This window comes from Phytophthora cinnamomi, assembly GCF_018691715.1.
Source record: "Phytophthora cinnamomi strain GKB4 chromosome Unknown Contig3, whole genome shotgun sequence".
Taxonomy (NCBI): Eukaryota; Oomycota; class Peronosporomycetes; order Peronosporales; family Peronosporaceae; genus Phytophthora; species Phytophthora cinnamomi.
In genome coordinates, this window is record NW_027150936.1 from 469,624 (window position 1) to 495,312 (window position 25,689).

At 53.2% G+C, this 25,689-nt stretch overlaps 10 protein-coding genes across 10 annotated transcripts; 5 read left to right on the forward strand and 5 right to left on the reverse strand.

Annotated features, from left to right (window-relative positions):
- Positions 1-8,079: 8,079 nt before the first annotated feature.
- Positions 8,080-10,816, forward strand: IUM83_09137 (putative copine; the record flags this gene model as incomplete). Its single annotated transcript, XM_067933557.1, has 10 exons — positions 8,080-8,218; positions 8,289-9,038; positions 9,129-9,207; positions 9,293-9,503; positions 9,577-9,632; positions 9,713-9,795; positions 9,877-9,947; positions 10,006-10,112; positions 10,197-10,296; positions 10,424-10,816. 10 exons carry the CDS (start codon positions 8,080-8,082, stop codon positions 10,814-10,816), a joined length of 1,989 nt encoding a protein of 662 aa, XP_067800020.1.
- Positions 10,817-11,131: 315 nt separating this feature from the next.
- Positions 11,132-12,775, reverse strand: IUM83_09138 (uncharacterized protein; the record flags this gene model as incomplete). Its single annotated transcript, XM_067933558.1, has 2 exons — positions 11,132-11,353; positions 11,741-12,775. 2 exons carry the CDS (start codon positions 12,773-12,775, stop codon positions 11,132-11,134), a joined length of 1,257 nt encoding a protein of 418 aa, XP_067800016.1.
- A 411-nt stretch (positions 12,776-13,186) lies between these two features.
- On the forward strand, positions 13,187-15,540 carry IUM83_09139 (AGC/PKA protein kinase; the record flags this gene model as incomplete). The annotated part of the gene is made up of 2 exons (XM_067933559.1): positions 13,187-13,198; positions 13,285-15,540. The coding sequence occupies 2 exons, from the start codon at positions 13,187-13,189 to the stop codon at positions 15,538-15,540; spliced, it is 2,268 nt and encodes a 755-aa protein (XP_067800015.1).
- Positions 15,541-15,675: 135 nt separating this feature from the next.
- On the reverse strand, positions 15,676-16,362 carry IUM83_09140 (RRNA-processing protein; the record flags this gene model as incomplete). Its single annotated transcript, XM_067933560.1, has 1 exon — positions 15,676-16,362. One exon carries the CDS (start codon positions 16,360-16,362, stop codon positions 15,676-15,678), a length of 687 nt encoding a protein of 228 aa, XP_067799810.1.
- A 189-nt stretch (positions 16,363-16,551) lies between these two features.
- Positions 16,552-17,321, forward strand: IUM83_09141 (Pre-mRNA-processing factor 39; the record flags this gene model as incomplete). The annotated part of the gene is made up of 2 exons (XM_067933561.1): positions 16,552-16,781; positions 16,853-17,321. 2 exons carry the CDS (start codon positions 16,552-16,554, stop codon positions 17,319-17,321), a joined length of 699 nt encoding a protein of 232 aa, XP_067799903.1.
- A 250-nt stretch (positions 17,322-17,571) lies between these two features.
- IUM83_09142 (Pre-mRNA-processing factor 39) lies at positions 17,572-20,188 on the forward strand (the record flags this gene model as incomplete). Its single annotated transcript, XM_067933562.1, has 8 exons — positions 17,572-17,757; positions 17,835-17,918; positions 17,993-18,195; positions 18,273-18,360; positions 18,428-18,800; positions 18,906-19,744; positions 19,913-19,996; positions 20,084-20,188. 8 exons carry the CDS (start codon positions 17,572-17,574, stop codon positions 20,186-20,188), a joined length of 1,962 nt encoding a protein of 653 aa, XP_067799998.1.
- A 128-nt stretch (positions 20,189-20,316) lies between these two features.
- IUM83_09143 (uncharacterized protein) lies at positions 20,317-21,600 on the reverse strand (the record flags this gene model as incomplete). The annotated part of the gene is made up of 3 exons (XM_067933563.1): positions 20,317-20,832; positions 20,922-21,375; positions 21,443-21,600. The coding sequence occupies 3 exons, from the start codon at positions 21,598-21,600 to the stop codon at positions 20,317-20,319; spliced, it is 1,128 nt and encodes a 375-aa protein (XP_067800012.1).
- A 166-nt stretch (positions 21,601-21,766) lies between these two features.
- On the forward strand, positions 21,767-22,265 carry IUM83_09144 (V-type ATPase, F subunit; the record flags this gene model as incomplete). The annotated part of the gene is made up of 3 exons (XM_067933564.1): positions 21,767-21,887; positions 21,962-22,044; positions 22,122-22,265. The coding sequence occupies 3 exons, from the start codon at positions 21,767-21,769 to the stop codon at positions 22,263-22,265; spliced, it is 348 nt and encodes a 115-aa protein (XP_067800014.1).
- Positions 22,266-22,626: 361 nt separating this feature from the next.
- IUM83_09145 (adp-ribosylation factor) lies at positions 22,627-23,403 on the reverse strand (the record flags this gene model as incomplete). The annotated part of the gene is made up of 2 exons (XM_067933565.1): positions 22,627-23,024; positions 23,256-23,403. 2 exons carry the CDS (start codon positions 23,401-23,403, stop codon positions 22,627-22,629), a joined length of 546 nt encoding a protein of 181 aa, XP_067799999.1.
- Positions 23,404-24,896: 1,493 nt separating this feature from the next.
- IUM83_09146 (adp-ribosylation factor) lies at positions 24,897-25,673 on the reverse strand (the record flags this gene model as incomplete). Its single annotated transcript, XM_067933566.1, has 2 exons — positions 24,897-25,294; positions 25,526-25,673. The coding sequence occupies 2 exons, from the start codon at positions 25,671-25,673 to the stop codon at positions 24,897-24,899; spliced, it is 546 nt and encodes a 181-aa protein (XP_067799873.1).
- Positions 25,674-25,689: the final 16 nt, after the last annotated feature.

Below are 25,689 nucleotides of genomic sequence, written 5' to 3' on the forward strand. Positions count from 1 at the left end.
TACGGTACAACCGAGCAAGTCCATTGCTGACCGTCTAAATTCGATAGTTCTACAGTGTCCGCCAATCCTTAGGATCCCCATCTTCGGGGCACGTTTCTTTTTTGATATCTCGGCTTCTACTACGAAGTAGGAGGATATGTTGTTTCTAGTTTACATACTAAGAGGCTACTTGTGTTAACGACTTAGATTTCGACGGCCGTGATGGTGCTGCCATACAGACTGTAGGTTTCGGCGGCAAAGACAAATTAAGGTACACCCTTTTTCTGTAAAAAAATATGCATGTTTTATGCGAACTCATACAAAAATCTATATTGGAAGAGTGGTTGTCCTATAATAGCATAATGGTCGATACGTGTTGCTGTGAGAGGCCTGCGGGGACTCGCTTCAAGTTGGTAGTGCTCATTTCCGAATGGGCCGCAGCAAGGCCCTCCCCAGTGACGAGTACTGGTGGACTATCGACTTGCCCGACGGCGACGTATGACTTCGCGATATTGCAAGGAGACACACCGCTCACCAACCTGTGTGCGTGCAGCAATCAAGGCAGAGCCCGGGCAGGCGACCGACAGCGGTGGCAGCGACAACTCATAGTCTGGGAGGCAGCCCCCACCGACCGAGAGGGAGGTGCGGCTGCTTGTCCGCACGGCTGTAATCGCGGAGCTCAAGACGAATCTCCGGCTGAATGTTTCCGTGCGAGCGGTGCAGCGAGTTTTGCAGCGTGTGGACCACTTGGTGTACACCAAGATGGGCTGTACGCTCTCCCTCACGGTTGCCCTCAAGGCGGCAAGAATTGGCTGGGCTGAAACCCATATTCTAAACCCTGGTACTCTTTATTTATTTATTATTTATTTATTTTAGTGATGGTAACAACCCGTCATGTGCATAGGAATATGGCAATATACTTTTACGAAAAAAGTTTAGCCGTGACTGGTCATGGTGTGGTGCGCGTTCAGCGCGGAGGGCAAGAGCAAGTTGACGTTCCTGCGGGGACGCCAGAATTTTTGTTACTACATTTACACGGTATCTGAGTATATGCTACAGTTTGCTCATGCTTATCACGGTGTTGACTTCCTAGTCAATCAAGATCAGCGCTATGGTGTGGCCAGCCCGATCCCCTGATTGTAACCCTATCGAGAACGTGGGGTCGGCTATGGCAACTCTGGTGTACGACCACGGTCGCCAGTACCGTACCACGGAGAAGCTCGAAGTAGCTATTCAAGCTGCATGGGCCTCCATCGAACAAGAGTACATGATCAAGCTTATGGATGTCATCAACCAAAGGGTGGCCTTACCAAGAACTCTCTTTTAATATAGAAGTTTGTATGTGCTCGCATAAAACGTGTAGAAAAAGGGTGCGGTACCTTAAATTGTCGTTGTCGCCGAAACCTACAGTCTGTATGACAGCACCATCACTGCCGTCGAAATCTAAGTCGTTAATACAAGTAGCCTCGTAGTATGTAAACTAGAAACAACATATCCTCCTACTTCGTAGTAGAAGCCGAGATATCAGGTAAAACGTACGCCGAAGATGGGGGTCCCAATGATTTGACGGGCACTGGTACATCATCCGCGTCAAGCATAGGCAACTACCATCGCCTTGAGACCACCCCAAAGCTGATTCCCCTCCTTGTCCTTAATGGCATGAATTATTTCAGCCTTAAAGCTGAAAGCTACCGCTCTCTTGGGGGCTATATTTCCAAATTTTGGGTGTTTTTAAACATATTTCAGAAGATAGATGGCTACAGCGGCTTATTTATGTATGGGTGAATTTGCTAACTTGTCCTTTGTATGGACGTCACGTACGTAAGCTTACACGGGACGCGCATCGTGTTTGTGGATGTGGTCCTTTTTTTCAGTGATTCAGTTAATTCCCAGGCTTAACCCACTAACCTTTTTCAGCAAACCACGGTATTTCTCTCGGCTAAGTTTATAGTAGTTTTGCGTTTGTATTGCGATCGTTTTAGAAATGTAGTTACACGCGAAAAAACGGTGCCACGTTTTTAGCGAAGGGTCGCGAAGTATCCACCGTGGGTCTGTGTAAGTTGACAAATAATCCACTTTTGGACCAATGCGAAGAGACGTCTAAATACGGGTTATTCCACCTTGATGTTGCTGAGGGGTCACTTTGGCCTATCATTTCGGTTTAGTATGAATGATGTTTTCAACTTCAAGTTGAGCGCGCAAGTACAACCGAAACATTTCTAAGCCATTTCTGTGGAAGTTAATGTTTTTATGGGCAACAGCACAGCTTACGTAGTTCACATGAGCATAGCGAGGTATTCTATTGGCTATTAATACAATCCGTGTGTTGGTGAAGATCCGTGATCATCTTTGAGCCTCTGTGGAGCCGTTGCTATGAGCATCTCGCCGTGAAAGTATCTGGCTTTGCGCCCGTTGGCGATGCGTGACTCTCGTGTACTCACGTACATTTGCTTCGTAGCGCCACGTTCACTATGCGTCCGACGGTCAAGTGGTCGAGGCCACTTTCGATGACGACCAGGCAGTCCGCTTGCCGTCACATTACGACCAAGTCATGAGCCCCGTGGGCGGTGTGTACTAGGCAGTATAGAAGAAAGAATTGTGTGATTGAAACTGAATGTCGAGCGTGATGTCGGCAAGTTTAGAATGTTTAGAGTAATGAGCGGGTTATCTATCACCTCCTCGTTGTGGATGCCAAATCACCCTTGTAGCAGAATTCCCTGAAAGAGTGGTTGGGTTACCTCCCCTGCTCACTTCTTTACAGCTCAAGAATTTGGCCCAGGCTTCTGTCAATGTGGATCAATTTACTATAGTACCCGCTTTTGCGTGCACTACCGAAAAACGCCGAGGGCAAACATGCCAAGCCGGTGTCGTGGTTTCGCCACTCGATCGCCGTAAAGAGGCACCAAAGCAAACGTTCCACGTTGAGTAGTCCAGGGCTACGTGGTTGTCGGGTTCACACTCACGAAAAACAAATACGCGAAAATATCTAGGGAACTTTCTGCTAAACGAAGCGTCTTATTAGAATGGCCCGCTTGCCGCCCTACGTATCCCCAGCAGAAGTTGCGGAATTTAGAAGCTGGAAGAGTAAACAGCATGTTTAATTGCGCTTTTCCGAACCATTTCAATCTATTCCCACATATTGTAAGGAGTTTGATCCAGACAGACATCTCACTATCTCACGCGTACCTAAAAAGGTATATTTGATGATATTATAGACAATCCTCTCCACTTGGGTTATCCTTATGGAGCTGCTGGGTTTTAACTATGCATGTGTGAATTGATATCGGCTGTGCAGAACGATGGATGATTGGCGGCGAGAGCATCCCTCAGTTAACGAACAATTCACCCTTTCGCGAGCCACCTCTACAAACTATACAATACAAATCTAAGGCATTTAATTGTAAAAGGTCGCAAAATTCGCCATTTAACGAAATCACAGTATTGCGGTTCGCGTGTATCATGTGACATGTCATATACTGTGATTTACCGGTTACATTGTGTGGGAAACTACATCTTGACATTTGTATTAAACATGATTACATGATGATTATGCCATGCACGTTTTCTGATTTGTTGTAAAAGATGATGGATGTGTAGTTGAAGTTTGGTAAAAGGTCGAAAAATGCGCCCTTTTAGTGAGGTTATTCGAACCTTGTATAGCAAAACATCTTAAAGGGCGACAAATGTGCCCTGTCATTGCAAAAGGGTTAATCAGAGTGGTGCATATTTACTGCTCAAGTGTTCAAACCCAACCTTAACAAAACCATAATCACCACATATAATAATTTCCTCGAACTGAGTATACCTTGCCGTGAATACCCTTCTCGTACCAAAATTCATTGGCAACTTTTGCTTGCCACTCCCACTCTTACATGACAACACTCGTATCACCCACTCTGACCACATCGGCCAAATCTAACGAGGATGCGGCATCCTGCTCAACGAAAGCTTGAGCCGACGTATCCTCTCGTCCTCAACACACTTGATACATTGCATTGGTACAAATGCACACAGCCCAATGATTCCCGTTGGGTTCGGACCAAGCGCGAACTCCTCGCGCAATTCCGCTGCGAGGATGTCGGCAAACGCGCTCTAGCCGGACCTTGGCAAGCCACGTAATAAAATGACACCTGTATCGAGGTCCCACGATCCCTCAACGAAGTCATCAACATGTTCAACGCCGCTTGTCCCCGTTGCATAACACGTTCATAGCTTATTCACTTGAATTACATCACTGCTAGCGCTTCAAATGATACGAATACGCTGTGAAAACCATCTGAGCGCCAGAAGTTACTTTTTTTTTACTTTTTTTTCAAAATCCTTTCAGATCTGATGAAGCCATTTATTATGTATGTTGCATTTTACGTGATTACGTACCCTTACGAATCAGATCAACCCATATCCTATCTCTTTGCTATTTTGAACAGCCGTCGTTTCGGTCACGTTTAGATTGAAGAGAAGCCCTACAGGCCACAGAGACGACCTCGCAGCTCCAGCGTGGCGGGGCGCAAGCGCCGAGCGCATTCGGCCGCAACAGACACGCGCACAAGCTCAACCACCTCCACGGCGATGCAAAGCAATACATCGAAACACTGCGGTGCCAGCGCGCGTACCCCCCCCCCCCCCCCCGCGTTGGCTACGGAGAATACAAGCGCTTCTGGGTCAGCACCAGCATCCGATCCGACACTGGAGATGAGGGAAGCATACGATGCCGAAAACAAACTAGCTCGGGACAGACAAGGACGACGACAGAACGGAAGACGCTCCAAGTCAGAGAAATTCCGCTCAGCGGACAATCAGAAAGTTTCATTCGCGAAAGCTTTCAAGGCCTCTCGCAATTCAGCGAGGACTATTGACTACGTTACCCTATCGAATAGATGCTATTATTTTCCTACGTTCAGAGTGAATCCGCGCGTGTGGCCGCCATGGAAACCTCCATCAACGCCGAAATGAAGGCGGCGCTTGAGGATCAGCGTGCACTTGATTCCAAGACCCCACCTTATCGAAGTCCCGAGTCGAAGGAGGAGTTGGTTCGGGTCCAAGCCGCACATCAGCTGCAGAGATGTATCGGAGAGTGGAGACGCCGTTGGTGTGGCTAGCAAGCTCTGAGACGCTTGCTGGGTACCTGCGTGCACAACTGGCGCGTGCACAGGAAGAAAATCATCGCATCGCCCCAGTGGACGGCAGTCCTGTAATGATTCCAAAATGCAGCATCAAAAGCTGTTGACTCACGTAGCACTGCTCTCAGTGAGCAGGGTTTGGTGGCTCTCAAGGAGCGCTTACAAGAACAAAAACTGGTGCTTCAGAACAAGGAGACCGATCTCGCGGCAGTTGCTGCCTCGCTAAACGACAAGGAAGCTGCGCTGCAAGATCAAGGCCATTTTTAGGACGAAGAATAGCACCGGTTCAACGATTGGATTGCTCTCAATGAAATAGTGGAGCAGCGTTATCGTGCGCCACTTGCTAAAGAATAAGAAGAAAAGAAAGCATAGAAGCGAGACCAAGCCGCAATTCAGAAGGAAATGACCCGGCTCATTTCCCTGCTTAACGACTAGAAAGCGTTCAACGGGTACGCCCTCGTAATTTAGGAATAGAATCAGAGATGGGATATGGCGCAAGAAGTGAACCGCTTCCTACACTGCGTGTGGAGCGATCAAACATCGCATCGAGCAGTTTGCGAAGCAGTTTGCCGAGCCAATTCAAGGTGAGTTTAGCGACCTTTCCTCTTTACTTTCTTCCTTACGCCTAAAGTAGCCGTTGGCTCCTACTACCTCCGGTCCGAAAATCAATGGTCACTTCAACTATGGTGTGTCCACATAATATTTTTTTGCCTTCCCATTAGACAAAACTAGACAATTTAATTTGTTGGCTCAGAGCCATTAATTGTTCGCAGCCCTGGCGCCGCCAAAGTTCACCCGAAACCCCCGCCAAAACACAGTATCAAATCTGCCAAAGAGACCCTCCCAAGATGCCGCGCACCCCCAACGCCAAAGATCTGCCGCTTTCTACGAAGCTGGAGATCGTGCTGTTTCTCTCGGGCATGGCCACGTGTGGAAAGCTTCCACGTGGGGCTATCTATGAGCTTGCAGCACGATTCCGTTGCCATCGCAATACAGTGCACAAGCTGTGGAGTGGTTGCGCCACTATTGCCGTGCAGCGGCCAAGCAACCGCGGTCGGCACAGGGCCTTCACTGATGGGGCCATCAAGACCAAGATTGAGTCGGCCCCGGTGGGGAGCCGGACCACGCTGCGTGGTCTCGCCGCCGCCACCGATATTCCGCGGACCCAGCTCTTTCGCCGCTTGCAGGAACGCAGCGTGGTCAGGCGAGTCACCGTCGTGCCGAAGCCGCTGCTCACCCCTGAGCGCATGGCGCAGCGCCGCCAGTTCGCGCAGTCTTTTGTGACGAAGCTTCCTGGTAAGAATTTTGACTGTCTAGTTATCTGTTATGAGTAATTTATATAATGTCTGACGTTATGTAACGTAATGTTTGGCATTTAGGTGAGCTCAGATACCAATTCGATGACATGCAGAATGTGGTGCATGTTGACGAAAAATGGTTTTACGTGCACCGGAACCGCAATACCTACTACCTCACCGGAGGCGAGCCTGCACCACGCACCGTCACCAAGAACAAAACCCACCGCACAAAGGTAATGTTTTTGGTGGTGGTTGCCCGCCCACGGTACGATGAGCATCAGTGCATGACCTTTGACGGAAAGGTGGGACTGTGGCCTGTGGTGAAAACCAAGCTAGCTGTTCGCAGTAGCAAGAACCGGCCGAAGGGCACTCCGGTCACGACTCCAGTCGAGATGACCAAGGACGTCTACGAGCGCATGCTGACGCAGCACGCCATCCCCCGCGATCAAGCGAGGTTGGCCAGGTAATTTTTTTATGTAATTTTATTCTGTTTTGTGCTGACTATTTATTTGTGTGTAGGTAAGGAGGAGGTTACAATACTGCAGGACAATGCGCCACCCCACCGTGCCTCGGGCCGGACCGCGGTGAAGGCAGCTGCTGCAGCGGGGGGTTGGTCGATCAAGTTCGCCAACCAGCCATCGCTCAGCCCCGACTTCAACGAGCTTGACTTGGGCTGGTTCAACTCGCTGCAGTCGCTGCAGTACAAAAAGCAGACGCGAGACGTCGACGGGCTCATCGCAGCCGTGAAGGCCGCGTTGGAGGAGATGGTAAGTACCACCACCAACAAGTGTTTTCTTACGCTGCAAAGCGTACTAGAGGCGTCGATGCTTGTTGGTGGTGGCAACAGCTACAACATCCCCCATTTCAAAAAGGACGCACTAATGAGAGTCTAAAGATTGCCTCACTATCTCCCGTGCTCGGCTGAGGCGGTCGCAGCTGTTGATCCTTAAGCTTAATAAAACTTCGGTTTGGTAACGGTAATATTAAGCATAAATATTACCTTCCTTTTGATTGGTCTGTCGCTAATAGTTCGATTTTGTGACTGCATATTGTTTTTCGGACCGGAGGTAGTATACCTTTAGATGATATCTCGACAAGAAAGAAGCAGCGCACGTTCGCCATCAAAACGACGAAGGGATTCCACAAGGCCAGAGGAGTCGAGCTCGGCGAAGACTTGTTCAACTTCTCGGAGACTCGGAGCAATCTATATCACCACAACAATGGTATCAGTGTGAATCCCCCAAGCCATTTCTAGTCGCTCTGCCGACAGATTCAAGTCGCTATGCGTGACTTGCACATGGTGTACTCGCAGTAGCTTTCTGGTTTCATTTTTTGTTCACTCTTACCACATCATTATATGAGATCGAAGTCAGATAACCCGAAAAAAATCCTTGATCATTATGCTATCTAACCTAAATTTCCTCTATTATCTTGTGGGCAGGCTGAAAGACCTCGCGCGCGATGCGGCCTCGACAGAGGACTCGCGACGCGCTACTGTTGCGTTCCTATGCCTGTTAGACTTGAAGTTGAAGAGCCTTCATTGCAGCCAATCACAAGGAGACCTTGTTTCCGTTGCGAAACGGACACAAATGTCCGCAGATAAAGTGTACATCGTCTGTCCAAAAAAATCCGTTCGAGCAACGACTTAATCGCCACTTTCAAGGACGACCCACTTCTCCCGCATGTACGCCGCCGGTGTGCCTCCCCCGGGGGCCGCTCGACCCCCCACGTCGTCGGTAGAGCTCTCGCTCAGCGCCAAGGACCTCAAAGACCGCGACATCATCTCAAAATCCGACCCGTTCGCCGTGCTGTACGCGAGAAGTGAGCCGTGCAGCCACCCCCGTGTTGTCTAACTGCCCCCTAGAAGTATTAACCTTTTCCTCCTATTTAGGCGACGCTGGGTGGACCCAATTGGGCAGAACAGAGATGAAGAAGGACGACCTGAACCCGAAATGGGCCAAGCTGTTCCTCGTGGAGTTCCACTTTGAGATCGTGCAGCAGCTCAAGGTGGACGTGTACGACCAGGACAACTCGTCGCCCGACAAGCTGAACGAGCAGGACTACATTGGAGGGGCCGAGTTCACTCTGGGGCAGCTGATGGGAGCGCCAGGCCAAAGCGGGACCTTCCTGCTCACGCGTGGAAAGAACAAGTCCAAGCACCAGGGCTCGCTGCTGGTGAGGGCTGACGAGGTCAAGGCCTCCAGTGAGGCAGTGCGTCTCCGCTTCTCAGCCACAGCACTGGCCAGCATGGACGGCTTTTTCAGCAAGAGTGACCCGTTTCTTGTCATCAGTCGTCTAAGGGAGGACGGCGCATCCTGGACGCAGGTCCACAGGACGGAGACTATCGACAACAACCTGAATCCGAATTGGAAACGCTTCGAGCTGCCACTACAACAACTGTGCAATGGTGATCACCGTCGCCCCCTGAGATTGGAAGTATTCGATGAAGACCGAGGCGGCAAATTTCAGCTGATTGGACAAGTGCAAACCACGATGGAGGAGATTTTGGGAAAACGAGGCACCAACTACGTCTTGCACAACGAGGCTCTGCAGAAGAAGAAGGGCAAGAAATACACGAATGCCGGATTGCTCGTGATCGCGGAGGTGGATCTGTATCGAGAACACAGCTTCATCGATTTTCGTACGGGGAATACTGTTTGATCTATTGCCTAGCTCTCGTGCGCTGCGAACATAGGTTCTTACAGTTTGTTGTGGCCGTTACTGTGCTCAGTTAGCGGAGGCCTGGAGATGAACCTGATTATCGGTATCGACTACACGGCATCTAACGGCCCCCCCAACGATCCGCGCAGGTACCATACTGTTTTTTCTATAGAGTATCTATCTATTTATCTTACGGTTAAGCTGACGCTGCAATCCGTCCGTATCCATGTGTAGCCTGCATTTCATCGATCCTCGGGGACCTAACCAGTATCAGCATGCGATCTCGGCGACTGTCACCATTTTGCAAGAATACGATGCAGACAAGCAGTTCCCAGTTTACGGATTTGGAGGAATTCCTCCTGGAGCGCACGATGTGGATCATTGCTTTGCGCTCAATTTGAACCCGTCAAACCCAGAAGTTGCGGGGTCGCATGGTGTGCTGCAGGTACAGTTTGCACTGCTCGGTCGTGTGGAAGTTAGCATCATGAACCAATATTGTGGATGTATGATGGTTACAGCTCTACACAGCGTCTCTTGGTCATGTTCGTCTACATGGTCCAACCTTCTTCGCCCCGTAAGGCATCATTTATTATCGACAACCATGCTGTCCCTCGAACTTGCTGTCTTACATAACGTGTGGTGTTACACGAACAGGCTTATCAACCAGTCGATGCGAATTGCTAAGCAGCTGAATGACCCCCGCAAGCAGAAGTACTTTGTATTGCTCATTATCACCGGTAGAAACTGCGGCAGCACCGTTCGTTCGTTCTCCAAAGTCGTTGTGGAGACTAATGCTGCGGTCTACATTATATATACAGATGGCGCCATCATGGATATGCAGGGGACAATTGACGCGATTGTTGAAGCATCCCACACGTCCCCGCTCTCTGTAAGCACCAAGAATGCGTACGTCATTTGCATTTCTAACATTGCTGTCTACCTGGCAGATTGTGATTATCGGAGTCGGACCCGCCGACTTCTCAACCATGGTAGCTCTCGATGGCGACGGGGACACGCTTCGTGCTAGCAATGGGCGGGCCTCCGCACGGGACATGTACGTTTTTCGGAATGCGTTTTGCTAGTACATGTGCCTGTCGGTTTACCCTTTCTGACGTAAACTTTTATCCATGCGCAACAGTGTTCAATTCGTGCCATATAGTCGCTTTGCGGGCTATCCAGATGCGCTGACCCGAGAAACTCTTGCAGAGATCCCTCGCCAATTGTGCCAGTGTATGAAGGTGAGAGGTGTTGCCCCCAACCCAGCTCTTCCGCCTACGTATCACCTGTTCTCGGAGCCAATGAGTTCCGCGTCAAGCGCACCACCTTCGACGTCTCAGTCTCCCCCTGCTGGGGTCTCGCCGTCAGCACAGCTGCAGCATCCTGCTCAAGGACAGCAGCAACAACCTCCCCCAGGTCAATACGCCCCCGGATACGGCGCCCCACCCACTCAAGGCTCTCCACAGTATACTGCGCAAGGTCAACAACAGCAACAACCTCCCCCAGGTCAATACGCCCCCGGGTACGGCGCCCCACCTACTCAAGGCTATCCACAGTATCCTGCGCAAGGTCAACAACAGCAGCAACAACCTCCCCCAGGTCAATATGCCCCCGGATACGGCGCCCCACCTACTCAAGGCCATCCACAGTATCCTGCGCAAGGTCAGCAACCTCCCCCAGGTCAATACGCCCCCGGATACGGCGCCCCACCTACGCAAGGCCATCCACAGTATCCTGCGCAAGGTCAACAACAACAGCTAGGGCAGTACACTCAGGGATACAGTGCTCCACCAGCTCAAGGCTACCAGCAATATCCACCGCAGCAAGGCTATCCTCAAGGATACCAGCAGGGCTCACCCCAAACTTACCAGCCCCAAGCAGGATATCCGCAGCAAGGATACCCTCAAGGCCCACCCCAGGGAGTGGCACCTGGATACCCAGGCTACAGTGGCTGATTGCGAAAGTTAGCACGTCCAGAGGTGAGCCGTGGACACCATTTGTTTTAATTCAAAGAATACTACCTACATGTAGTAAGATGCTTATCTGCACTGGTGAAGTTTTGTTAGCGTTTGTGGTCTAGAGGAACTGCTTCAGTAGTTGTCTCTTGTATCGCCAAGCCTCAGATTTTGACGAGGACAGTTGGTCGTGAAGCTTCTTGATTTCCAGCTGCAGGGACTGCGTAGCTTCCTCATCTAGCACAGCGCTGCTAGGATCACTCTCTGACAAACTTTCGCCTTCTTTGAGCTTTACGCCAGTTTGGTGGCGCCACCGATGGAAGTATGATGCCGTCCGCTTCACCTGCATAATATGGCAATGCAACAAAGTTAGTGAGTCCGTCATAGCTACTCACCAGGTATGTACACTACGCACGGTGGCTTGGTCAATGACATGGCTAATCCGCTCGACAGCAATCATGCGGTTCCAGCACGAAAGCGCTTGAGCTTGAAAAGTGTGCACTTGCAGTTGCTGCACTTTCGTCCTCCACTTGTTAAAGCTGTTCAACTTCTTGCGAGACTCAAGGTGCAATACGATACGGTGCATATGCAGAACGGCATTCACTCGTATGGTCCTTGTGTTGGATGTTTGTATTTTCCAGCGGCAGAAAAGTTCTTTAGCTGCTTGATTCAGTTTGGCATGGCGGATAAGAAGTGCCTTCTTTAGTGCTTCGAATCGGCGGGTACGGACCTGTTCCAGTTGCATGCGCACGAGCACTTCGTCCAGCGTCCCAATTGAAAAATCGCTCTCGGCCGGTGCGTGATGGCTGAGCGTTCCCGACGAAAATTCGGCCTGCGACTGAAGGTAGGCAACCCGCTGGTCGATCTGGGATCGTTGCAGCGCGTGCTTCATCTCGAGTCGAATGCTGTAGCGATCCTCATCCATCGCACTTTCCTTCTCCTTCGCTCGAACGGCTTCATCGTGTCGCCAATCATTCAATCGGCGTTCACACTCCAATTTCATGTGTTCGACCACGTTCGAGTAGTCGAGTTGAGCCTCGTGCAGCGCCAATGACACCGCCATTTTCTGCCTTTCCGCAGCTTGCTCTTCCGTCAACTCAAGCTTTTGACGAAGAAGCTCAATATCACGCTTGTACTTTTCGATGCGCTCACCAAAATCTAGTGATCCACCGGCAAAGGTATCTGAAGCTAAGTTCAAGTTGCCTCGAGGGGTTGTGGTGCTCTTGATTACCGGTGGAAGTAAACTCTGACTGGTAGTATCAGCACGTGATGCCTGCAGAGAGCTGAGCTTGAAAATTGCACTTTGACGAGCACGCTCTGCATCCTCGTAACGATTTTGAGCCTCCTCAAGCAGCGCCACAAGCGAAGCCATTCGTTCGCGCTCACTGGCTTGAAGTGCTAACACGACGTCTTTTTCCTGTCGGAAGGCATCACTAGCGTTCAAGGCGTCTTTCAGAGATGCCTCGAGCATCTCGACACGGCGTTCTGTAGCTTTGAGTTTTATTTGCTGATTAGCATCGTGATCTCGTAGCAACTGCACTTCGTTCTCGAGCTCTTGTTTCTCCCTTTCAAGACGTTGGATGTACATACATAGCTCCGAATTTGCATCTCCTTCGTTCGATTCTCCGTCATCGTCGTAGATGAAGCTGTCAGTGTCGTCTTCAAGAACAGGAAAACTCGCCAATCGCACCCGTGATGCCTTCTGCTCCGCGTCGTTCATATCCAGCTTGCTCGGCGCAGCAGGACGAAGATCAGATGAGTTCATGGGCAATGAGGTGATGAGTGCCTACGCTTATCTTGATGCGTAGTTTCAAAACGCCCCCGTGTCACCCTTCAACAGCTACTTGGTGCTGCACCCTCAAATAGCTCTGGAACAAGCATTAAGCACATGCTCGAATACCGATCTCACGCTCCCTCTCGTCTTAGGCAAGCGAACGCCCTGAATAACTTTACTTCGCCTCAGAATCCGAGGATGCAGCGTCCGTAAGACAATTCGACACCCAACACACTACTATGGGCCAAGCATTCTTGAAAACCAAGAGAAAGTGACGACCAAGAATCCTTAGACCCGTGGAAGAGGTAGCTCCGGGGTATCTGCAATCTGCATTCACCATGGGCTGCATGAATTCGGTGCCGAACCAAGTGGGGCAGACGTTTGACCCTGTCATCATGAGCGATGACGCTGTCGGTAAGTCAGCATTTAGCACCAATGCGCTCACCAATTTCTATCGTGATAGCTAAGCAGTGATATTGTGTGTGATTCCAGAGCGGAAGATGAGTGTCCTCTTGCGCGAAAAGCGCAAAGCTGCACTTCGGCGTGGTGATATCTTCGGCGAGAGCGTCCAATTCGACACCCCACTTGAGCTCAAGAGCGTCGTGAAGTCAGCCGAGTCCACTGGCATTATTAGACAAGCGCTTCTCAACAACTTCCTCTTCTATACAATCGGCCACAGCGACATCGACTCGATCGTCGATTTCATGGTGGAGAAGTCTGCTGTTGCAGGCGAGGTCATCATCAACGAGGGAGACCCAGGCGACTTCTTCTACGTCGTCGAGACAGGCTTGTTCTCCATTTCAGTGCATGGAAACGTCGTCAACACGGTTCAACGAGGTGCCACATTTGGCGAGCTGGCGCTGGTGTACAATTGCCCCCGCACTGCTAGCGTAACTTGTTCGCAGTCTGGTCGCCTTTGGGCCCTCGACCGCGTGACGTTCCGTCGGTTAGTTGCTCGCATCCAGTCCGAGCAGATTGGTGAGTGCAAAAACGCATTGCGCAAAGTTTCACTGTTGCACGCGCTAACCGAGACCCAACTTAGCCAACTTGCCGAGGCAGCGCAGTTCGTCAAGTTCGCCAAGGGTGATCGAATCATCAAAAAGGGTGAACGGGGCAACGTCTTGTACATCATCAAGAGTGGAGCTGTCGTCTGCACCGATGTGGGCGATAGCCACCGCATGGAGTCGGTACGTCTCACTGAGAACGACTACTTCGGTGAACGTGCATTGATGACCCACGAGCCCCGAGCTGCAAACGTGACAGCCGAAACAGATGTGACTCTCATTGCACTGGACAGACAAGCTTTCAACGACCAACTGGGAAGTCTCCGCGAAGTGATCGACCACAACATGAGCATGCGCGTGCTGCAATCTATTCCAATGCTGAAGATTCTTTCGCTCATCGAGAAAGAGAAGCTCTTCCTGGCACTCGAACCAGTTTCATTTACAGGCGGCGAGTTCGTCATTAAGGAGGGTGAGCATGGCACCACCTTTTACATCATCAAGAACGGCTCAGCCATCGTCGCAAAATCAATCACCAGCACCGATCAAAATGGAGTGTCAACCACGGAGAAGAGGCAGGTGGCCACTCTGTCCACCGGTAACTTCTTCGGTGAAATGAGTTTACTTCACGGCGAGCCCCGACAAGCTGACGTGATCGCAAACGGAAATTTAGAGTGTCTGTCGCTCGATCAAGGCAAGTTTGTGGAGCTATTGGGTCCTATTCAGGAGATTTTAAACCGCGAAGCCGAGGAGCGCATGAGCGCCTTGAAGATGCAGGAGCAGATGCAAATTAAGCTAGAGGAACTGGAGGTAATGCGCACGCTGGGCTCCGGCACTTTTGGTCGTGTGAAGCTGGTGAAGCACAAACCGACGGGAGCCGCATACGCTCTCAAAGTGCTTAACAAGGCGTCTATCGTGGCATACAAGCAGCAACGGAACGTGGTCAACGAAAAGGCAGTGATGGCGCAATGCAACCACCCGTTCTTGCTTAAACTCTTCACAACGTATAAGGACGCAGCTCGACTGTACCTCCTCATCGAGTTCGTGCAGGGCGGCGAGCTGTTCACGTACTTGCACTCCACACCCTCATCACCAGGCCGGCTACCGAACGACCACGCGAGATTCTACGCAAGCCACGTACTCATGGCGCTGGAATATCTCCACGAGCGCTGCATCGTCTACCGTGACCTGAAACCGGAGAATTTACTCATCGACCCACAGGGTTACCTCAAGGTTGTAGATTTCGGCTTCGCCAAAGTGGTAGACGACCGGACGTACACATTATGCGGTACCACTGAGTATCTTGCGCCTGAGTTGGTGCTAGGTAAAGGTCACAACCGCGGTGTCGACTACTGGGCTCTTGGAATCCTGATCTACGAAATGGTCGTGGGTCACTCGCCCTTCGCAGGGTCGAACCAGATCGACCAAATGCAGATTTGCCGGAATATCGTCAAGGAGAAAGTCGAATTTCCAGGCTGGGTGAGCTCGTCTTGCCGTGACATCATCTCCAAGCTTCTGGAGCGCGACCTCACCAAGAGGCTCGGTCTGACCCACGGTGGCGCTCGGGCGATCCGTTCACATACCTGGTTCGCAAAACTGGACTGGGACGCCATGCTGCAGAAGAAAGTCAACGCACCGTACCGACCCAAACTCGCAGACCCGCTAGATGCCTCCAAGTTCGATGCCGTCAACGACCACGACGAAGAAGTCCCTGCCTACACGATGGAAGGTCACGAATGGGACAAGGACTTCTAACGTAAAAACAAGCGTACGCCAACAAGAAAACATCTTAAAGTGTAAAGAGGTAATACCATAATATAAATTGCAGTAAGTACACCCCCAAGCAAAGGAACCGCGTCCTTCGCACACCAGAAGCAGAGCAAGCAAGACTCAGTTCTTTTTCTTCTTGGCGCGGACCTTCTTCTTGGCGGATTTCTTGACCGAGAGCGGGTTGGGGCCCTTGGCGCGCTTCTTGGCGAGTCGCTGCTTCTCTGCGTGGTCCTCTCCGCTCCCTTCCTGCATCTGCTCCAGCTTGCGCTTCTCGTTGACGTCCAGCTTGGCCATGTTGGCCTTCTCCTCCTGCCGCACGATCGCCAGCGTCGCGCGCGAGATCTCCTCAAACACCAGCACGGAGCGGTTCAGGTACACGAGCGGCACGCCGGGCACCAGGCGCAGCGCCTTGCGCAGCTCCACCTCCTGCGTGCACACGACGAACTTGCGGTCGTTCTTGTCGCCGATGATGCTCTGCACGACCTTGGACACGTCCACGGGCGCGTCGCCTGCGTCCTGGTCGTAGGCCTCGGCCACCTTAAAGCTCTTGGCCAGCTCGTAGGCCTCCTTGGTGGCCTCGCCCAGCATCTGGAGCTCCTCCAGCGCCGCGCGCGGCACGTAGAACTCGATCTCGTGCGGCTTGACCTGCAGGAACTTGGGCACGCGCTCCTGCACGTCCACCTTCATCTGCACGCACATGGCGATGAAGTTGCCGTCCAGCAGCACCTTGTAGGGCGGCTTGATGCCGCACAGGAAGTGGAACTGGCGCAGCGCCTTGCGGATGCCCTTGGCGCGCAGGTACCGCATGCTGCAATGATAGTGCCAATGTGTGCGCTTGCCAGTCGATTCGACAGTGACGGCAACTTGTACCAGTGGTCGGGTGCAGCTCCGCGATTGGATGGAATTACGGATGGTAAAGACTGTGATTGGATGAAAAGATAGTGTAACGCTCTGGCACGTTATCTTGAAGCGGCGCAATGCGACGCTAACAAGCTCATGGCACGGCGTGTGCGCGATGCTGACGCGTTGACGCAGAGCGCCATGGCGGGGAATGCAATGAGCGGGGGAAACAACGATGAGGAGAGGCGGAAATTGGCGGAGAACCGGGATGCACTCACTCCTTGGCTCGATTCGGACGACTACAGAGCCCTGCCACGGCAGCTCAAGCTGGGTGTGGCGCACTTGCTGGCCGAGGTGCTCGCTACGGCGGATTCGCCGCATACGAGGTGCCGTTTGATAGAGCTTTCTGGCAAGATGTGGCTGTATTGTGTGGTACTGACACTGTGGACTGCTGCAGCAATCATGTGATGGAGGACACGCTGGCGTTGGCGACCCACGGCGCGGAGTTTTTGGCCACACGCCCATCCGATAAATGCACGCTAGAACGTATAGAAGCATACAAGCAATGCCGCGCAAAGGAGCGCAAGAAGTGGGACGCGAAGGCTGCGGACTTGGTGCTAACGTGGCGGTGCCAGCGTTTCCCCACACAAGGGATGCCCCCGCTGGAGCTCAAGACAAGCGACTACCTCATACCCGAAGTGCAGGCACTTCAAAAAGCTGGTGGGTCAGCTCTTCAAGCGGTCGCTGCTGTGAACGAAGACGCACTGCGCGTCGAGATCAAGCGGTACTCGAAGACGCTGCGGCGGAGAGTGGAAGTGCGTCAGCAAGAGCTGGTGCGCGATCTGCAGCGGCAGCACCGCGAGCAGTTAGAGATCAGAGAACGCAAGAGATTGGGCTTCCGCAAGGGCTGGACCCATCTCCTGTGAGGCCGCGAACGATTGCTTTTGAAGTTAACTAACCTAGCTGCAGACTTGTACACTAAAAGGGGTCATCTTGTGCCTTAATGTTTGTACTATATGGTGTGATAAACATCACATACGTGACGCCCCGTTTAACGATCTATCAATATCGAGCCTACTATGCCTTCACGGGGACGGATGTCATGGAGCATAGAGGCGGATACTTTAGCCTTGAGACCCCCCACCAATCGCGTCATTCCATTGCGAAGAGCTCACCATGGAGACCCCCGCCGCGCTTCCGACCGCAGCCGACGCCGCCAACGGCTCCAGCGCCGACGCGTCCGGCTCGAACCCCATCGTGCTGACGGTCAAGACGCCGCTGGAGCGGCTCACGGAGGCGGTGGACAAGAACCCGCTGGACTTCAATTCGTGGGTCAGCCTGCTGGCGCTCGTGCAGAGCGAGGTGCGTGCTCCCATCGCCCTCTGCAGCTCGTGTTACTGTTGCGCTTATTCACGCTCCACTTACTGTGTCTGTGGCAGTCTGGGACGCCCCGCGAGACGGTGGAGGCCACGTACGACCGCTTCCTGGCGGAGTTCCCGCTGTGCTTCGGCTACTGGAACAAGGTGCGGCGTCAGGAGGCGATTGCTATGCAATGGCACGCCGGTGCATTAACGGTTGGCTTGGGTTTTGTGAGTAGTATGCTCAGTACGAGTACGGACTATCGAACAAGACTGTGGAGGACGGGGTAGCCACTGTGGCAACGCTGGACGAGTCCAAGGCGAAGGCGCGGGAGGTGTACGAACGCGGCGTTGTGGCTGTTAAATACAGCGTCGACATGTGGATGAAGTACTGCGAGTTCCTCGTCCACACGCTGCACAGCCCCATTGACGAGACTCGGCCGTGCGTCTTCTGCTGCAATGGAGACATTGGTTTGAGCTTGCACTGGGTCTAACGTGTTGGTGTTTTGAATGCTTCAGAGTGCTGGAGAGAGCCGTGGAGGCCTGTGGAGCTGACCCCTTGGCTGGCCCGCTGTGGGAGCTGTATATCCAGGTCGAGACTGTCAACGTAAGTCGAGCATGGTTGCTGGGAGTGTGGTCGTGAGTGTGACCTGTTGTATTTGAACGTTGTGTAGAACGACATGCCACGTTTGAATCAAGTTTTCAAGCGCATCATGCACCAGCCGCTGCGCAACCTTGAGGAGTTCTGGGAGAAATACAATCAGTTTGTGCTTGCGCAGCAATTGAATGCGCTAGCAACCTCTGAGGAGCAGAAAGCACTTGCCGGCGATGGAGAGGAAATGATGGACGAGGGGCTGCTGCGCGTTAAAATCGTGAACGCAGTGGAGGCGGTGAAAAACAAAACGATGGAGGATATTTACCGACGCCAGGCTTTCGAAGCTGGGATTGATCGTAGCTACTTCCACGTCACCCCAGTAACTGAGGCTGCGATGAAGAACTGGCACAGCTACTTGGATTTCGAAGAGGCTGCAGGCAACAACGTACGCTGTAAGACTCTGTACGAGCGATGCCTGATTTCTTGTGCGAATTACGAAGAAATATGGTTGCGCTACGTTAGCTGGGCTGGTACGGTACATGGGTTTGATGCGGCAGACGCCGTGTTTCAGCGTGCGGTGACGATCTTCCTGAAGTACCGGGCATCGATCTACTTGGAGTACGCAGCTTTCTTGGAAGCTTATGACAAGCTGCAGAAAGCTCAGGATACCTACATGAAAGTGCTTTCTGATGTGGCACCAAAACTTGCCGAAGCTTTCTTGCAGTACTGCAATTTCGAACGAAGACGCGGGGATGTCGAAACGGCGAAGACATGGTATGAGCGCGGAATGGAAGCTGTCGAGAATGACTCTGATGTGTACGCCTATGTGTCCATCGCTTATGCGACGTTCCTTCATAAGAACGTTGGCGACGTAGCACTTGCTCGCTCGGTGCTCGAACGTGCAGTCCAGAAGCGCAGCGGATCAGTGCTACTCTGGATGAACTTCATCCATTTCGAGATCAACGTGGGTGGGGATAATGCAGAACTCGTTCCCCGAGTTGCCCGTGTCTACGACCTTGCACTTGAAGACTCTTGCAACATCACGATGGATGAAAAGAATGATCTGTGGTTCCAGTATGTGGAGTTCATGGAGAATTACGCTAGCAGCGTGGCGAAAGTGCGTGAAGTGCGCAAAAAGGAGATGTCCTGGAAACTCAAGCATGGTCAATCACGCAACCGAACGATCAAGGTGTTGACCTTCCAGCCTGGGTGGGACAACGACATGGGTGGATACAATTCAAGTGTTGACCCGGGAAAGAAGCGTGCGCGTTACACAGCTCCGCAGACCTCGGCAGTGCTTTCGACGCCCACAGCAGCAACCTCGACAACAACAGAAGCAGCAGCAGCGACGATGACGGCGACGACGACGGCTGCGCCCTACTACCAAGACTACCAGGTATTTTTTTCTGTTTTCATCACTTCCCCCCGCTTTACTTGCGTTTATTGATACGAAAGGGCGAGGCTACAAGCGAGTTTCACCGTGAGCTTGCTTGGGCTTGTCAGCTTGCTTGTGGTAAAGCGACTGACCCCGTTTCCTTCTTTCGACCGGGAAATCTGCTGGTAGTTGCTGCGCACGTGTTGCGATGAGATGAGGGGGGCAGAGGGACGTCGTTTGACAGGAGCTACCTTGCATTCGTTCTTTTCTGCCGTTGCTCTAGAGGATCTTCATTTAGGGGGATTGGGACATTGATTTTGTACTGACCATTGTGTTTGTTTCTCGGTGACTTTGAAATAGGGATATGGAGCCCAGGCTCAAGCTTACTCTCAGGCTGATCCAGCGGCTGCAGCTACACAGCAGGGATACTCGCAAGCCCAATACGCTAGCTACTACCAGCAATAGGCAGCTGCTAAAGACAAAAGGACTGCTATCCACGCAATACGAAGAAATCTTTGTTGTAGCACGTCCAAATAAATCGCAAAAATTCACACATCGTCGGGTTCATTCAGTGCATCTTCACAAGTAGGTACTTACTTGCCGATCATGTCTAGTGCCTGCTTGCTCTTAAGGGTTTGCACCTGGGAGAGGTGAACGAGCCGCAGCTTTGACAGCTCCTTCTGAATACCGGACAGCGCGGTGGGGTTCATGATCCGGCACTCTGCGTAGCGCTGCTGCAGCGACTGGATTTCACGATACTGCTGCTGCATGAGACGGTGGAGTTGGAACGAGTGCTCCATCTTGATCTGCTCTGCTGATTTGGATCCTCTCACTGCTTGGACGGTTCCGTTTTGAGGCATTTGGTTTGGAAGAAGCCGACCTCCTGCCGCAGCGAGCTGCGCCTGCATCTGTTGAGTAGTTTGCGGCTGCTGGGTTGGTGTAGGGCGTGCAATAAGTGTCAGCGCATTGAATGGCACCTGGAAAAGCGCCTCGTGTTCGTCGATGTAGACTGAAAACAGCTCCTGGCCGTAGATTTGCGGGGCAGCGACGATGCGTCCCGTTTTGCCTGCGAGATTCCGAGCTCCACACGCGACCAAGTCCGCAGTATTCTGAAAACAGCAACAGAGAAACACACACAACAAACTAAAATCAACACCACTACCAAAACCTTTATATCCCTAAATCCACACCAACTCACCCGGATGAGCACAGTCGTTCCCACGACAAAGTCCGACCTCCTCGGTGCTTGTTGCTGCTGTTGCAGTTGTGCGTTCTTGATCTGCTGCTGATGCAGCTGGATCTGCGCCGGCGTCATCCGTCCTGGCGTCGTGGCCGCCACCGACGAGGTCACCGTAGGCGTCGCCAGCGTCGTGGACGGAATGACGGACGGCACCGGCGCCGCCGCTGCAATCTTGGGCGCCGGTTTGACTGCAACGGGCTGCGCTCTAGGCAGCATGGCCTGCAGCTGGAGCACCGCCGCCGGGTTGAACGTGGCTGTGGCCGGCGTGGGGACCGCGGCAGGCCGCGACACGTACAGCATGTTGGTGGCCGAGGGTTTGACGCTGCTGCCCATCGCCGCGCGCTTCTTGCGGCTGAGCACGGCCTCGTAGCCCTTGTACGCGACCTTGGCCCTGCGCTTGAGGTTGTACGTGCTGCGGGGGTCACAAGAGGGGCCGCGTCAGAGGCGCGGGGACTGGTGGCTGGAGAGCGCGCACGTACCGTGACCTGGTGATCTCCTCGTTGGCGCGCACCACGTCGGCTACGTGGCCGAAGTACTGCGCGGCATTCTTGGGCTCCGCCGTGCCCGTGCGGCGCGTCACTAGGCCCTGGAGGTGGCGTTGTGCGGCGGACGAAGTAGTTCCAGGCGTGGCGAACATACCGTCGGACGCGGGGGTCGAAAAGCCTTTTTGGCCGTTTTGTGTCGATACAAAAATTGGGCGTGACCAAAACATTGCGACCGCGGACCAAATCTTCGAAAATCCTTTTCAAGTATTTGAGCTGCTCCGCTGCGTCTTCCTCTCGGGCTCTTCTACCAGCGCAGACATGAGCGACGGCACCAAACTCATCGCCGTGATCGGAGACGAAGACACCGTCACGGGCTTCATCCTCGCGGGCATCGGCCACCGGACGGCCGAGGGAACCAACTTCCTCGTCGTCAAGCCCAGTGCGTCCGCGTTCTTTGAAAGGATTCGCGTGAGGAATGACGTGAGGCTTACTCGGTGCTCTATACTACTGCAGGCACGCCGATCTCCGCCATTGAGGCCAGCTTCCGGTCGCTCTCGAGCCGCGACGACATCGCCATTATCCTCATCAACCAGCACGTACGCCCTCGGAGCCCGCGAAATGTGTGATCGTAGATTCTTAGATGTTTTTTTTTTCTTTTTCTGTGGCTGGGCAGGTCGCCGAAGAGATCCGCCATTTGCTCAACACGTACGAGAAGACTATCCCCACGGTGCTGGAGATCCCGAGCAAGGACTCGCCCTACGACCCTTCCAAGGACTACATCATGAAGCGCGTCAACCTCATGCTCGGCGAGTCGTGAGCTGGATAGCTATTTTCCTTCTCGACGTGAACTGCAGAGGAGTAGCAGGCTGTCTTCGGTAGTGGCTGTGTAAGGCACGTGTTATCTAGTGCGCGTGTATTTTTTTTCAACTGATTTTTGTGCTTCCTGCATTGAGATCTTCCATCAGCTGCAAGAACTCGGATCGAGGCAGAACTAACGCAACACCACGAACTTTGCAAACCAAATCGATGCACTATTACACTGGCGGCGTCACTTGGCCTCTCTTTCTCTCCTAACTCTCCATAGCTTCAGCCTCTTGACTCCAGACGGCGCCTCACCTCACGGCCCCACGAGTAGGGCGCGCGGCTTGAACACCCTCGGAGCGGCACAGTGCAGCAGCCTACTTCTGCTTCTGCAGCGTGGCCGACAGCCAGTCCAGACCCTCGTACAGGCCGTCGCCCGTCGTCGCGCAACACGCCTGGATGAACCACTGGCGGTGGCGCAGGCCGTGCAGACCCAGCTTGTCCGTCATCTCCGCGGCGCTCATCGCGTTCGGCAGATCCTGCTTGTTCGCGAACACCAGCAGCACAGAGTCCCGCAGCTCGTCCTCGTTCAGCATGCGGTGCAGCTCGTCGCGGGCCGCGTCCACACGGTCGCGATCGTTCGAGTCCACCACGAAGATCAGACCCTGTGTGTTCTGGTAGTAGTGGCGCCAGAGCGGGCGGATCTTGTCCTGACCACCCACGTCCCACACCGTGAAGCTAATGTTCTTGTACTCCACCGTCTCCACGTTGAAGCCTGTCAACGTCAACGAATTACAACAGCAGCGTTAGCGAGCAGCACGGGCTGGCAGGCTGGAGGACAGGACAGGACACCGGGTCGACGAGATCCTGATTTGCCGCCGCCGTCTCCCTCCGTCTCCGGACATCGCACCAGACAGAGGAGGGGGAACGCGACGACGCCCCGAGATCCCGCCCTGGTGTCCCTGAGAAGCGACGCAGCGCCAGCTAGCTAGCTATCCACACGTACCGATGGTGGGGATGGTCGTGACCACCTCGCCAAGCTTGAGCTTGTACAGGATGGTGGTTTTACCGGCGGCGTCGAGACCGACCATGAGGATACGCATCTCCTTCTTGCCGAAGAGGCGTTCAAACACGCGCGAGAAGGCCATACCCATGGTTGCTGCTTGGTGGTGCTGCCTACGCTCGCCCTTGCTTCGCTACGACCGACCGTCTACCGCCCTTGATAAAGCGTCGGGAATTCTCAAAGTGAGCTTGGGAAGGCCTGGCGAAGAAACGCCCCCCTTTTCTTTGCGCTATCCAGACCCACCCGTCAGAAAACCTGCGTATTCGGATGTTGGGATTTGGATTGGAAATGACAGTGTAACCTGTGTGTCAAGATATGTTAAGCTGTGTTCCATCGAAAGCAAGATGAGCTGGATAGTTATATCCATCATACTCTAGTCGCATAAGTGCCGTGGCCGGAAAGGAAGAATACATATATAGTTACTTTACTATCCGTTAATATATGCACTCGTTGTTAGATTGAAAAGTGTATCATGCAGTGCATGCCTTGCCGTGCTAGCAGAAATTGCGAAGCTTGTAGTGACGTAACCAAATAGGTCTCGATAGGGTCCTCGTCACGGCGCTCGAGCCGCGCGTGAATTCCCCACAAGAGTCGCGAGTGCAAGACCCGCTGTTAAGCAGTGCATCGTCAAGGCACAGTACGATCGGCACCTCAAGGTGTTTATCTCGTAAGGTTAATCTCTAGAGGCTTTGACTTTGTATGACCGCCATTCGTGCCATGCCATGGGGCTACTGTGATCCCTGTATGGCAATGCGCAGCTCCAGTTGTTGGTGATCGTGAGTCTGATACGCTGTTGTAGGGCTGGTTCCCACTTACCAAGTGAGTCACAGCTCGTACTCTTTCAAGAGACCCTCTCTAGGCTGAGCTTGGCTGACATATCAGATCATAGAGGTATCATGTATTCGAGAGGAACCCGTGACAGATTGATCCAACCCGTCAGCCCGCCAGACCCGACCCGAACCAGATGGCTGCGCTGCCGCGTGGAGGATGTCATGCTGACCTGGGTTGGCGGCATTGGCCACCTTCGCGGCGCTAATTCAGGGCCAGGTGAGGAGGTGGCAGGTTCCCAGTGGTGGACTTTACCCCTTCCCTTGACGACAGCGTTTGTGGTAAGACCCCAATCGTAGTCTCTCTTGCACTTCAAGCAACAGATCGGCAGGCGGAATTTGTTGCAGTCTAGTCTCACGCAAAACGTAGCCAAGCTGCAATGGACAGCCCACTGCGTTGACAGCTCCTGACGTGGAGGCCTGGCAGCGCGCGGCGTCGGAACGAAACGGCTGCGCAATACAGTCCTTCCCGCCTCGATGGCCTTCGTGCACGTGGCAACAATCTGCGCGCAGTACGAACGATTGTATCAATGGAACAGCAGAAGCACGACACAAGAATGAAGGTAAACGAAGACGTGTATGATAGCACGCAAACGCGGTCTGCACTGCTGGCTGGCTTGGGGGGGACACGAGATGCATGCGGGCACGTGAAGGAGGAAAATGCAAAATTATAGCAGCGCCTTCTACCCATGATATATAGTCGTCTATATCTCTCCCACTACCGGCCGATGCACTGGGTACGTCGAGCGCGTGCTGTTTACTTCGCCTTCTGGAGCGTGGCCGACAGCCAGTCCAGACCCTCGTACAGGCCGTCGCCCGTCGTCGCGCAACACGCCTGGATGAACCACTGGCGGTGGCGCAGGCCGTGCAGACCCAGCTTGTCCGTCATCTCCGCGGCGCTCATCGCGTTCGGCAGATCCTGCTTGTTCGCGAACACCAGCAGCACAGAGTCCCGCAGCTCGTCCTCGTTCAGCATGCGGTGCAGCTCGTCGCGGGCCGCGTCCACACGGTCGCGATCGTTCGAGTCCACCACGAAGATCAGACCCTGTGTGTTCTGGTAGTAGTGGCGCCAGAGCGGGCGGATCTTGTCCTGACCACCCACGTCCCACACCGTGAAGCTAATGTTCTTGTACTCCACCGTCTCCACGTTGAAGCCTGTCAACGTCAACGAATTACAACAGCAGCGTTAGCGAGCAGCACAGGCTGGCAGGCTGGAGGACAGGACAGGACACCGGGTCGACGAGATCCTGATTTGCCGCCGCCGTCTCCCTCCGTCTCCGGACATCGCACCAGACAGAGGAGGGGGAACGCGACGACGCCCCGAGATCTCGCCCTGGTGTCCCTGAGAAGCGACGCAGCGCCAGCTAGCTAGCTATCCACACGTACCGATGGTGGGGATGGTCGTGACCACCTCGCCAAGCTTGAGCTTGTACAGGATGGTGGTTTTACCGGCGGCGTCGAGACCGACCATGAGGATACGCATCTCCTTCTTGCCGAAGAGGCGTTCAAACACGCGCGAGAAGGCCATACCCATGGTTGCTGCTTGTCGG